At 38.1% G+C, this 13,482-nt stretch overlaps 1 protein-coding gene across 1 annotated transcript in view; it reads right to left on the minus strand.

The window, feature by feature from the left end:
* LOC103511157 (ryanodine receptor-like) overlaps positions 1-11,361 on the minus strand; it is a 96,026-nt gene extending 84,665 nt beyond the window's left edge. The window contains 5 exon segments of the mRNA XM_017444878.2: positions 2,320-2,334; positions 8,613-8,711; positions 9,751-9,855; positions 10,366-10,675; positions 11,183-11,361. Of these exon segments, the coding sequence (XP_017300367.1) occupies positions 2,320-2,334; positions 8,613-8,711; positions 9,751-9,855; positions 10,366-10,419 (273 nt within the window). The 5' untranslated portion in view covers positions 10,420-10,675; positions 11,183-11,361.
* Positions 11,362-13,482: the final 2,121 nt, after the last annotated feature.

A 13,482-nucleotide genomic window follows, 5' to 3' on the forward strand; every position in this document is an offset into this window, starting at 1 on the left:
TTCTGGCTGTGATGTTCAACCAGTCACAGGCTGGAAGCTGCTTTATTTGTCATGAAATAAATATTTCTCTCTCTGGGAGAACTTTGAACCACATCTTTCTGAGTCCTCATGAGCTCACGGACGTGAGGCCGTGAGGGTAGTGTGTTTCTACCTTTGGGGCCAGGACCACAATCTGAGTTTAAAGTTTAAATTGATCTTCAATTCTTGGATTAAGCCAATCAGAATTGGCTAAAAATTTGGAGATTAACCAACCAGATTGCTTAATCCAAGAGATAAAATTAAAATCAAGTTTAAACTCTGCTATCAACGTGTGGGTGTGAAGCAAGATGGAATCTATTGCAGATACCTACGAGTATCTATATGGGAAGAACTACATATCTTCATGGATAACCTAATAATCCATGGACTGGATTTCATTCAATATGCATGTCTATCCTTCTGAATGATGCGTTAGTGCTAGCAAAATGACCTGGATTCAAATATGGGTCACATTTTTACACAGCTTTTAATCCCCCCTTGCTAGTAACTTTTTTATATGAAGCCCAACTCTCATGGTAGTTTGTTTTTAGCTTTGGAGCTTTGACAGTAATCGATTGACTGAAAACTTTTTGTTTAGAAAGTAAGTAAGTAGTTAGTAATTACGATTCTGCCGTTTTTCACTGTTGTGTTGTGAGGACGGAATAATAAGGAATTAGGAAATTGGGAGCCCCTATTCCAGTTTTTTTTTTTTTTTTTTTTTTTTTTTTTTTTTCTGTAGCTCTGTGTAGACGCTATACTTACTTAACCTTGAGTCAAAAATAATAAATAAATCCATCGTCCATCAACAAAGCCCCTGAGTAATGTCAATGAACCTTGAGTCAAAAATAATAAATAAATCCATCGTCCATCAACAAAGCCCCTGAGTAATGTCAATGAACCTACCTACCTAATACTTACCTAATAATTACCTCATCTATCCCTTAAAATAATTACGAAGAAAGGAGTAAATCCCAGTAGAGGAAAATTATTCCCAGAGAAATTAATATTAATTTTCGCCTACGAAACTTTCCCAGAGCTTTGAATTGATTTTTCAATTCTTACCTAATAATTACCTCATCTATCCCTTAAAATAATTACAAAGAAAGGAGTAATTCCCAGTAGAGGAAAATTATTCCCAGAGAAATTAATATTAATTTTCGCCTACGAAACTTTCCCAGAGCTTTGAATTGATTTTTCAATTTTCTTGCGTGGGATAACTTGGAATTTTATCTTCTTCAGCAAAGCTTAAAGGTGGCTACAGATGGTCAAGCTTACAGTTGTTCATGCTTAATGCTTGAGCAAGCCTGTGGCTTCAAGCTTTGAAATTAGGGGGGTTAAGCTGATCGGCAGTATAGGAATTTCAACATTTTCATGAGCCCAAACGTAGAAACACACTGCCCTCACGTCACGTGAGCTCGTGATGGGGAGTCAGAAAGATGTACTTCAAAGTTCTCCCATATTTTAGTAGGTGTTTCGTTCACGATAGCTACACTGATCTCACACTATGTGAGCTCCCGTGACGTGAGGGCAGTATGTTTCTACTTCTTCTGCCACCACACGACAAGTCAGCATTAAAAAACTACCTCTACTGAGCTGAGAAGGTAGAATACCTCTCGAAACTCAACAATAGTCAAGCTGGGAGAAAATACTTTTAGGCTTGGCCCCTATTGGATGCTGAGATTGGCACGCTAATTGGTCTAGTTTGATAACAGCCGAAGGTCGTCACAACATTAGGCCGGCCACACAAGCTCCGACTGTCTAAAGGTGCGTCCACAGTTCCACACATATGTTGTCGATGGCCGTCGATCGATGTCGCCTGAACCGTCCACACTGCCTCGATAACATGGTTTCTCCTCGTCGATCGACGGCAATCGACTATGTTTGGACCTTTAGGAGTTTAAGAGACCTAGGTGTGACGGAAAAAAACTTTCGACTTCAGGTCTCTCAGACAGTCTGAAGACAGAAATTGGAAGTTTTTTTTCCGCCAAACATGTTTCCGCAGTCCGGCAGTCTGACAGTCGGAGTGTGAGTGGTCTGCCTTGGTCATAGATCGACCGTAGAAAACGTTGTTTGTCCTAAATAAATTGTTATTTTTGTTGTTAAAACAACACTTTGTGAACAACAATCAACGGATACCGATATTACCAACTCAACATCCAGTAGGTATAAACCAAGCCCGCCGTTTTCACAGACGATAAAACAAAGATACTATTTTGCAAGTTCTTCTACAAGTTGGAGAAAAACACATTTAGGAAATTTGTTGTCTTACGAATAGAAGAAAAGCTTAGGGCGAGCGCTTACAAGATTTTCTCCTTCCTGAAAAAATGAAAGTCGAGAGAGAGAAAAGATCAATATAACCGTCCAATTCTGAAACTGGTAATAGAAAGTAAAACCCATCTTGGTAGAGTTAACGTAATTTTGTACCTACGGAAGCATAATCTTTGGGCGGAAACCAGCCGTATTCGATTATATGACTTTTTTATAGTCAAACATGGTTGAACCAATGAGATTGCGAGATTCCGCTTTGTGGAGCAAGTGTGGATGTCCAAAGCGGGATCTCATTGGTTCTGGTTCAGCCATGTTTGACTGAATTAAAAGTCACATAATCGAATACGCTTCAGATCACGATACATTTCCGCTTGTATCGAAAGGTCTGTCAGAGTTCTCCACCATCCGCCACATTTTATTCAAATTCTTGCGGATTAGCTTGATGTAGTTTTCATTTACAAGTTTCCAACCCTTACAGAATAAATAAATAATAGTTTGATGCATTTGAATTTGAATCTCATTCTGTAAATCAACTCTGCTGTGGTGGTTGAAATGTCGAGTGAATTTGTAATGGGTTCTTCACCGCAAAACCAAGAGCTCATTTTCAGGCTCGAAAAGAGGGTAGTCTTAAAAAATCTGTAATTTCTTTGCCCGGGGTGGCACTCTTACAATGCAATTTTACAGAAGAAAACCTCCAAAGGAGAAATACTGATATAGGAGTACCACGATTTTTTTCTCCCATAAAGGTTTTTTTCTGCAAAATGTATTTCATGATTGCTACCCAATTGGGCCCAATTAGGTATCCAATAATCAAAACTCAAAAGAGAAGATACCCAGAATCCATGTACGAGTAAGTACCTACACATTTGAGCTATTTTTGCCTCTATTATAAAAATATGAAAATGAGTCTGGGCCAGCCCATAATATGTACAAGTTTAGTGTAATTTTACAATTGTATGCTGGTAAAGGTTAAAAGCGACTTTTTTCAGTCCGAATTAATTTTAATTTTTTCCTTTTTTCACAGACTAAATTTTGAAAAACACACAAAAAAAAAAAAAAAAAAAAAAAAAAAAGACAGAGAGAGAAATAAAGAGAACGAGCGAGCGATATAGAAAGAGGGAGGGAGGGAGGGAAGGAAGAGAGAAACAAAACGAAAGAAAGAGGAGGGATAAAAATCTGACCTATGCTGTAAAAAAGTTCAAAATTAAAATACTAATAGCCTGACTCAGGCATGGAATTAGAGACAAACCATAAACGGGATTATCGGATTATTTTCTCTTCTGTTGTAAAATAGGACCTGAGGAAGGAGGGGGAGAGTAAAGAAAGGGAGGAAGGGAGGGAGGAAGAGAGAGAGAGAGAGAAAGAGAGAAACACAATGGGAAGAAAAATCCTGACTTATAAAAGTTCAGATTGGAGTACCACTCCATTACTCTATCCCTTTTAGGATAGAAGGACTATTTTTTGATTTTCTCCTAGGTACCTTATTGGCGAAATCGCTACCGTACAAACGACCTTTTTAATGCTTGGCGGAATCGATATCCATCCGAATTCTTGAATTTTGGATGCTGCCCAAGAAGGCACCGAACATGCCCCGACACCAACTACCCCTAAGGAAATCCGCTCCTGAGGGAAATGGTGGCTTAAACTTAAAGTTCACGGCAAAAACACGAGTTCTGTGTTGAAACATAACTTTTCGTTTTTTTTTTTTTTTTTTGCATAATAGCATTACATAGCCAGAGGGGTTAGATTATACCATATTACGAGAGGATACCGTCTTTTCATGGTTCATTTGAATGAAAATGCAGGAATGTTCGTAAAGCGTAGATATGTACTTGTAACCTAACAGTTTAATAGCTTTTGTACTACTCTAGTCAGAAGGGAGCACAATGTTTCCTACAGAAATTGTGTGTTCTCTGGATAAAGATTCTAATTGTTAGGGGAAACAGAAAGCTCATATGTGCAGAATTTTAATAAGTGCATAGTCTGAAATTTAATAAGTGTCACATAAATTTGAGCGGTATTTTGCAAAAAAAAAAAAAAAAAAAAAAAAAAAAAAAAAAAAAAAACAATACGATGGGGGAAAAAAAACCACCACAACACCACAAAAAGATTTTAAAAAAAAAAAAAAAAAAAACGTAACCTAGTCGTGAGTATAATACCTACCTAGACCCGCAAATAGTGTCTATCTCACGGCGTTTGAAGGATTTGAGTCTTAAACCCCTTGGACGCCCAGAAAAAATATCTGGGGTCCTTCCTTGTCCAAAGTATGTTTTTGTGAAAATGCTGTGCCAAGCAGGACCGTATATTTAGCACGGGTCAGAAACCCCATTCCCCCCCTTTATTGTAGGCCAGACTCCGAAAATTTGGAGCATCCCCCACCCCTTTCGACAAACCCTATAGGGTTGAGCAGTGCTTACAAATATCGTTGAGGGAGCACACTTTTTGCTATAGTAGTCAGAAAATATTGCACACCGCACACCCACTATCATGGGCAACAGGGTGAACCTCCTCTGGTATTACACGTATTACTGCCACACGTACTGCAGGGCAATCGATACCCCTAACCAACAGGGGTTCTAGGAGAGGGAGGAGAAAACTATAAAGAGGAAGGGAGAGTAGGGATAAAGAGGGACAAAAGGAGGGATGGGTGAGAGATTGGGGAAAAAGAAGGAGAGAAGGAGCAAGGAGGGATGGAGGGGGGGATAAAGAGGGACAAAAGGAGGGGTGGGTGAGACATTGGGGAAAAAGGAGAGTAGGAAGGATGGATGGGTGAGGGACTGGGGATAAAGGAGAAAGGGAGGGGGAGAAAGAGAGAGAGAGAGGAGGGAGAGACAAGCTAGGGGGAGCGAGAGAAACAGGTGAGGAAGAGAAAGAAAGGTTAGGAGGAAGGAAAGGGAGGCAGAGGTAGAAATGGTAAAGAGAGGGTAGGATCATAAATTTTGTCCCAGGTCGTACCTATCAAATATTCATGTGGGTTCCACACACTCACACACTCTAAGCTACCAGAGTAAATATAGTCACATTGGTCACTGGGGCTACTCACTCCTGGGAGAGGTTGCCATTTTGTTAAACCAAGTACAGGGATCTCTATTGCTGTCTGTTTGTCTGGCTCTCTCTCTATCTCTCTCTTCAGCAGGGATTTTGAAGTTAGGAACTTTTTGTATAGGACTACAGGTCGTTCTTTTCTTTCTGTCCTACTCTTTCCTTTCCTCCTACGTCGTTTCTTATTGGGAAAACACTAAAAAAAAGAAAGAAAAAAAAAGATTTCTTTTGGATAAAAAGAACTGAAAATAAAACAAAAAACATGGGAAGAAATTTTTATTTTTCATTCCAGACTCCTAACAGTCTTCTCTTGAAATTAAGAAATAAAAAACTTTATTTCGTCTCTATTTTTCCCCCTGCTATTTTGCTTATTGTTCAAAGAATTTTAGACTGGGGGAACAAAGGGACTTTTCAGTCCTAAACTCACAAATCTTGGGAATACGAACTCTTTGTTTGTATAAGAACTAAGAGGTTCGTATTTCCAAAATCCCTTTGCAAAATTCCCCCTTGTCTGTACCTTCTATTGAAAGAATTATGAAGAAAATCCTATGAAAGCTCACTTGCTCACGTTTTGTAGTTTGTGGTGAGTTCACAAATTTCATGGATACCACAGCATTAAAAAGGGGGTTGTTCCCTTTCTATAATAATAAAATTTCATTTTATGTTACTTTTTAGTCTTTTTACTTTCTATTACTACAGTATAGCGAGCTATACTAGTAATGAAAGTATTGCCATCGGTCCAAATTTTTACTTTGGTAATTCCGTCCCTGGTTGCTGCTCGTAAGATTAGGAGGAGCTCCATTAAGTTAGACTTAGGAGATCTTTTATTTTATAACTATTTAACTGTGTAAAATAAAATCTATTATATTTTTATTTTTGAAAAGAGGGAGATAGATGGAAAGAAAGAGGAGGTGAGAGAGGAGTGATGGAGGAAAGAGAGTGGGAGATGGAGAAAATAGAGAGGGAAAAAGTGGGAGAGAAACTTAGGATATGTAGTGTGAGTGAAAGAACTACATACATTCAATATTTGCAAAAGTATTAAGGTTATTCTCCAAGGAGCTCATATGGTGGCTAGATACCCATCTGTTGAGTGGGTTAACTTAAACTTTGTATTATCAACACCTATGTGCCCGAGTGGTCAAGAGCATTGACTCTCAACAGTCTCAACATGGAGGTGCGTTGCTCGAATCCCGGCCGGTGCGCAAAGTAATGCGAAAAGGAGTTCTAAGGTAAAATCTTAAAAATAAAATGTCCAAACAGAACACCCTAGAACTTGAACTCGAGCCAGAGCCGTATTTAGCGGGGCCGAAAGAGCCCACCCCCCTCAACAAAAAGGTAAATCACTGTTTGGACTCTCGGCCCTTCCCCCCTTAGCAAAATCCTGGCTACAGCCCTGACTCGTGCCCCGTAGTAGACACCCTAATACACCCACTCACCTTCCGCACCTGTTTTAATATTTATACTGCAGTCACTATAAAAGTTCCTAAGTCACTATAAAAGTTTTTATCACCCCCCGTGGAATATCAAGATTATTCCTTACTGGGAAGCTTTCTCCTTCATTTCATTACCCTTTTACCTCCCAATTCTTTTTTTTTTGCGAATGAGTTAATTGTCGAAAGGCCAGAAAGAGAAAGGGAGAGAGGGAGGAGAGAGAGAGGGGGGGAAAGAGAGAGAGAGAGAGATAGAGGGGGAATAGAGAAATGGAGGAAAGGACAAGGGAGAAAGAGAGGGAGAGATACAAAGGGGGAGAGAGGGAAAGAAAGAAATAAAGAGACGGAGGGAAAGAGAAAAAGAGGAGATAAAGAGAAAAAGGGAGGGATAGAGAGAGGGCAATAGAGAACAGGAGGGAAGGACAAGAGAGAAATAGAGGGAGAGAAAGGGATGGAGGAAAAGGAAAAAGGGAGGGAGAGAGAGAGACGGAGGAAAAGAGGCACAGATACAGAGAGGAAGAGATGGAGGGAAGGAGAGAGAGAGAGAGAGAGAGAGAGAGAGAGAGAGAGAGATAGAAAGAGAGGAAGGGAAAGATAGAAAGAGACGGAGAGAAAAAGACAGAGGAAAATAGAGAGAGAGAGGCAGAGAAAGAGAGGTGAGAGAGAGGAATAGTGTAAGAGGGAGCAGAAGCAGGAGACAAATAGGAAGAGAGAAAAAATAGCAGGAGGTACTTAATACTCTTCCTGAAGAACTCTTGAACTTTTCAACAGGACGTAGAGCCAAATATTCCATTTTCCTTATTAATATTCCCCTCCCTCTCCATTATATAACCTGGCATTCCCTCCCTCTCTTTAAATAACCTGGCAAAATAACATTCCCTCCCTCTGTTTTTATAATCTGGCAAAGATAACACAAATGATAATAAATTGTCGTGAAAATATCAAACAAACACGAGAGTGCATAAATTCGGGATAGTTTGCATTTGTCTGACCTTTTGTTGTTATTATTATCATTTGGCTGCGTTTATCTGACACCCTCAGATAAATAAGAATTTTAAGTGGATAAAACAATTACATTCTGCAATTGCTGCACCTTAGACCAAAAATCTAGCTACCTACATTAGAACATAAAATTGACGTTTGCTACAAACTGCTATAACAAAATTACGTTCCTTTTTTTTTTTTTTTTTTTTTTTTTTTTTTTTTTTTTCAATTTTTTAACTGTGAGACCCTGCAATGTACTGTTTTTGGTTGTCTAATCCCTATTATAATGGTATTTTTTTAGTACCTTTTTTGTGCCCAAAAATTTTGCCATTAAAGATAAATCTTATGTCAATCTGATTCGAATTTTTTTGCACATGAGTGTAGTTGCAAGAAAGAGAAACATTTTTGGCTGCCAATACAAATACTTCACAGAGCCAGTTGTGAGCTCTCTCTCTCTCTCTCTATCCTCTCCTCTCTCTTTCTTCCTCTCCCTCTCTCTCTCCCTCCCTTCATCTCATCTTATTACAACGGGTCAAGTAAAAAAGACAGAGGAGAGGGAAGAGGAAAATGTAAATAATCTTAGCCTCTCTCTCACGCTCTCAAAAAAAAAAAAAACCCCTCTCTTCCTCTCCGTCTCATTCTAGAGGGAGGGAGGGAGAGAGGGACAGAGAGAGAGAGAGAGAAAAAAAAAAACATTGTTTTCTGACCCGTGCTATGTGAATGAGAGATTAGAAAAGGATGACTGGGAAGGGTAAGAGGAAGACAGAGACAAGTGTGCTATAATTATGTTATTGTAAAAAAAAAAAAAAAAAAAAAAAAGGGGGAAACTGGGGTAACCCCATTTCTTCCTTCGTATTATATAAAGCTTACCTCTTCCGATCCAGCTGCTGTGACTAACTCCTGGAGTGCCCGTACTGACAGAGCTTGCTCTATGACGAACACACATTGGGATAGGTCAGGAGGGATGTTCTGAAAATGGGCGGGAGAAATGAAATTAGAAAAGTACATCATACGAAAATCACTATAAATCACTATTTTAACTAGTAAGAAAAAGTGGTTTACGCGAACAGCGGATTTTACTCAATGAAAAAGCCTAAAGAGTCCTTACGCTAACCCCTTGCTACACTAATGGTCCAATGGAACAGTAACCTAATCAAGTTAGGTGTCTTTAGGTGCTTAACATGTTTGCCGGGAACGGCGCGGACGACACGCAAGTGTTAAATCGCCTAGAGAGGGGAAAAAAGACCAACAGCTATTAATAGATAGATTACAGGAGGATTTCATTTTACTGATTTTACTATTTCTATGCGGCTTAATCACCTTTCCAGACATCTTGTAGCAAGTGGCATAACAAAAACCAAGCCAAAGATGCCGGGGTAAAAATAATCAAATCTCCCTCGGATGCAGGTTCCCTCTAATCTAATAGGAGGTAAGGGAGCAAATATGAAATTTAGCGGGAAAAAGACTCAAGGTCCCCCCCCCCTAATGGGAGAGAAGGGAGATAATAAAAATACATACCGGTGGGTTATGGGAGGGGGAAGTGGGTTACTAGTCGGGGAGGGAAGAGGGAAATATGAAGTAACTTTTGCAGGAGGGAAAAAAACTTGGAAGAAAATTACCTCGGGTTTTGTGAAAGTTTTATAAATCTGTAGCTACACGCTTAGTTATCGTCGAGAGAAAAAGAAAGGAAACTCTTGCGTTTTTTTTTCTTCTTTTTCTTTACTATAATTTTTTAACAAGATAAGAACATTATACCGGACAAGCTTCCGTTGAAATGTTTATACCTCGTAATGAAATTCTGCCGCTTTGAACACCAGAGTTGAGTGGAGGAGTATGGTTGAGGGGGGCCAAGGCTCACCGAGGGCTTTAGTTTCATTTGGTAAGTAACAACCTTCGTGGTCGAGTGGGTATCACACTAATCTTATACTCCAGAGGTCCCGGGTTCGATTCCAGGCGGAGTCGGAGTTTTTTTGTATCCTCAGTATTCCCAGTTTCAACCCCAGCTTACCTTGTCAGCAATATTCTCGAGAAAACAGTGCCGATTACCGAAACCTTCGGCAGCCAGACACACTCTCTCTCCAGTGGCGGTGCAGGACAGACAGACCATGTCTTCCTGTGAATAGAAACAGAGCAGAATAATATTAGTCGTGTTTCACTATCAAAACAAGTTGAGATAAAAGCGTAGCCGACCAAAATAGGCCCTAATAATTATACAGATAGAATCGACCTAAATTTGGATTGCCAATATTTTGAACGGTTACTTTCTGGTGCTCTTATGTTGACAAAGCACCTAATTGGGAAGTATTGTACCTATTCTCGCCCATCTGATGAGAGGTATACTACTGGATGGGTATGCTACGATACAGACCAATGAAGTTCAATGTAGCAGATGTTCATTGCTACGAAATAAAAACGGCGATGAAACTAGGCTAACACGGTACTGACCGACACTTTTTCAACCAATCACAGTAGAGTTTTTTTTGTTCGTATTCAAAATACTGTCGAACCTGTCTAAACGGGGGAAAAAATTGCCGGTCCCCTGTATTCTCTCATTGGTTGAAAAAGTGTGCCGTTTTGGCCTGGAGAAAATCAGCCTTGAGAATTTGATCCAAATTGGACTTACCGTCCGCAGAAATGAAACATCATCCTGCTCCGAACCTCCATCACCGTCCGCCATTTTCCTTTCACCTCACAGAACACACTACCACATGAAACTTCAAATTAAAATTTACCCAATCGAAATCACTGGATCACTCGGCAAATATTTTCATTTGTAGAACTTTAATGACGTTTATTAAAATTTATTTGATTAAGATCGTTATGAAAATGAGTATAAAAATGATGATCAAACAAATTATTTGATTCCAATCGAAAATCACGATTCGATTCGTTGTGTCAAATTTCGTTATAACATTGTCGCTAAGAAAATTGTGCTAAACAGAAATAGATGATCAAATAGGAAAGCTATCATACATGCTTATTTGACTTTAAAATGTGAAAGCCCAGCACCACATTTTTGGAAGTTTACACGTAAAATTAGATAAAAGATAATCGGGCTATCAGTATGTAACTTAAGGATTATTTATCGTACCAATGAAACGTCCCGGAAACTACCATTTAATACAAGTAAAATAGGTATAGGCCCGATCGTTAAACCCACCTAACTAAAAAATTAAAAGGAAACCTTGATTTTTTTCCTTGAATAAATACCCATAGGAGAGGCATTAACAAACGGGTAGGTACCTAAATATAAATATCTACAATCCGGTCCCTAGTTACCTATCTACAGTAAGGAAATTAAAAAAAAAAAAAAAAAAAAAAAAAAAAAAAATTTAAAAAAAAAAAATTTTTGCAAAATTTCTTACACATAGGAAAAACACAAAACTAAAAAAAAAAAAAAAACATCTTATAAAGAAACAATTTTCGTCAAATTTCCTTACACATGGAAAACACACAAAACTTCCTAAAATTTCAACAAAACTCGTATCAAATAACAAAAGAAAACGGGGAGAAATAACTCGCGAAATATTATCGGAACTGGTCCCCGCTCACGAGAGCACGGAATAACACAGCGCGAGATGTTAACTTCTTGGCACCCGTTCTCACGTGTGTTGGTTTTCGACGTCCGAAAATATCTCCGTGTTTTGGTTTCTCGAGATTAAACGCCGCGACGGAGATATAGAGGGAGGGGAGGTGGGATGAAGGTATAGAGGGGAGGGGGTGGAGTGGAGGTGTAGAGGGAGAGGGGAGGGGGGTTGAGGTGTAGGGGGAGGGGGATTAGGAACGGGGGAGGTTGGGGATACCTCGTAGACACAAATAGATTCGACCCAGCCCGCACATTGGACGGAGAAAACAAGCTCCCGAGGATTATTATGTCTTTCTTTCTTAGTTATTATTGTTATTTTTAATGAGCAGGTACAAAACCCTTGGTCACTACAATAAGATTAGATTAAACGGGAATTGAGCTACATACATTCATGTCGCTCTAGGATTGAAATTTGGACATAAACATAGGCCTTCAAGTAACACACATTCAAATGTGTGTGTCAAAATAACGTCACACGTAGTCCGTACTCCCTAATGTCCTTCATACACTTACCTCTAATGCTTCCAACCTGATCTTACAGACATCATTCTCAGACTGTTTTGTTTTTAATTTTCTCTTCTTACACTATTAATGATATCCAGAAACAACTTCTACTACTTTTTTGTCAGTGAATCATTTTCTATCTGTAAAGAATCAGAAGCGCTTTGCTTGGCTACATGTTCATCCTGCGAATGGGAAAAGTAGGTAAGTTATACTGGGCATGCGTGACCGGTGTTGAAAAAATAGAAATGAAAAAATGAGGTACCTAAAATACAATAACAATAAATGGCCCTTCATATTCCCGATATTCCTACTTCACAAACAATGGGTATGCTCTGTTTTTGAATTTTGAAAATTTCTATCCAAAATTTCACCAGATTATCCCTTTCCCTTGGAAATATTGATATTTTTTTTTTTTTTTTTTTGGACCGATTGAAATACTTTCTCATTAATGTATTACTGAAGTATAGCTTCGCTATTCGCTATAGTTCAGTAATACAAAGTAAAAATAGGGAATGAACATTTTTACCGGTAATATTTCCCTCAGCTAATAAAACCGGTAATAGAATATTGGAGTATTTCCTTATTCTTCACTATTGAATACATTACCTGACTTTGAGTAGATATCAGCTTTCTTGGGATAACCTAGTTCTCTGCCATCTCGGATTAAATTATCCAATTTACTTCAACGTTCAAACTCATATTACTGACGTCTAACAGACTTGTACAACATTATTTTATTTTGATGTCTGAATGACTTATTGATTGATTCTAAGTCTCTAACTTTTTGATTGATTCTTAATCTCGTGACATGTAGAACTTTGAAGATCTAACTCATTTGTTGATTGATTGTAAAGTTTGTCACATATCGAATTCTGAAGATCTAACTTGTATGAATAATGTCTTGATTAATTTTAAAGCTTCTGATTATTCTAAAGATGGTCATATTTCGAACTCTAAAGATCTAGCTCGTCTGAATAACGTCTTGATTGATTCTCAAGCTTGTCATACTTTTGTAGAACTTTGATCTGACTAACTTCTTGATTGATTCTAATGCTTTTCATTTGTAGAACTCTGAAGATTTAACTTGTCTGAATAACTCCTTGATTGATTCTAATATAACTTTGAAGATCTTTGTATCAATAATTCTAAGATCGGCGGACGACAATTCTAAGTTCTCTGCGAATCTGGAAAACAAAATAAGAGAAACACTTTTTTGTCTATAATTTATTTTCAAGTTTTTGAGCTTTTTTTTTCTGTAATAATGATAAATTAATATAATAATACCTAGTACAATTTCAATTTTTGGAAATTCAATAAAACATTAAAGAATAAATTAAAACTAACAACAAAATCACGTGAAGTCATTTTCCTCGAAACGTTCGACGTTCAGAAGAATATCTGAACTTTCCTTGTAGTATAAAAGAAGAAGAATAAAGTTTCGGACAAAAAGTTTTTTTTTACACCTAATCTTCTTTTTCCGTCTCTTAATTCAAACTTAAGTTTGATTCTTTTTAACTTTGAGTTGTAGCATTGTGATATTAATCAATAAATAATTGATATCACAACTGAATGCTACAATGCTAAACTGAAGGTATTATTGAGTCTTCATAATTTGGCTAGCAATCTTTGTAGAAAAAACATTACAATATT

Source organism: Diaphorina citri, unplaced genomic scaffold (assembly GCF_000475195.1).
Source record: "Diaphorina citri unplaced genomic scaffold, Diaci psyllid genome assembly version 1.1 scaffold681, whole genome shotgun sequence".
Classification (NCBI taxonomy): Eukaryota; Metazoa; Arthropoda; class Insecta; order Hemiptera; family Psyllidae; genus Diaphorina; species Diaphorina citri.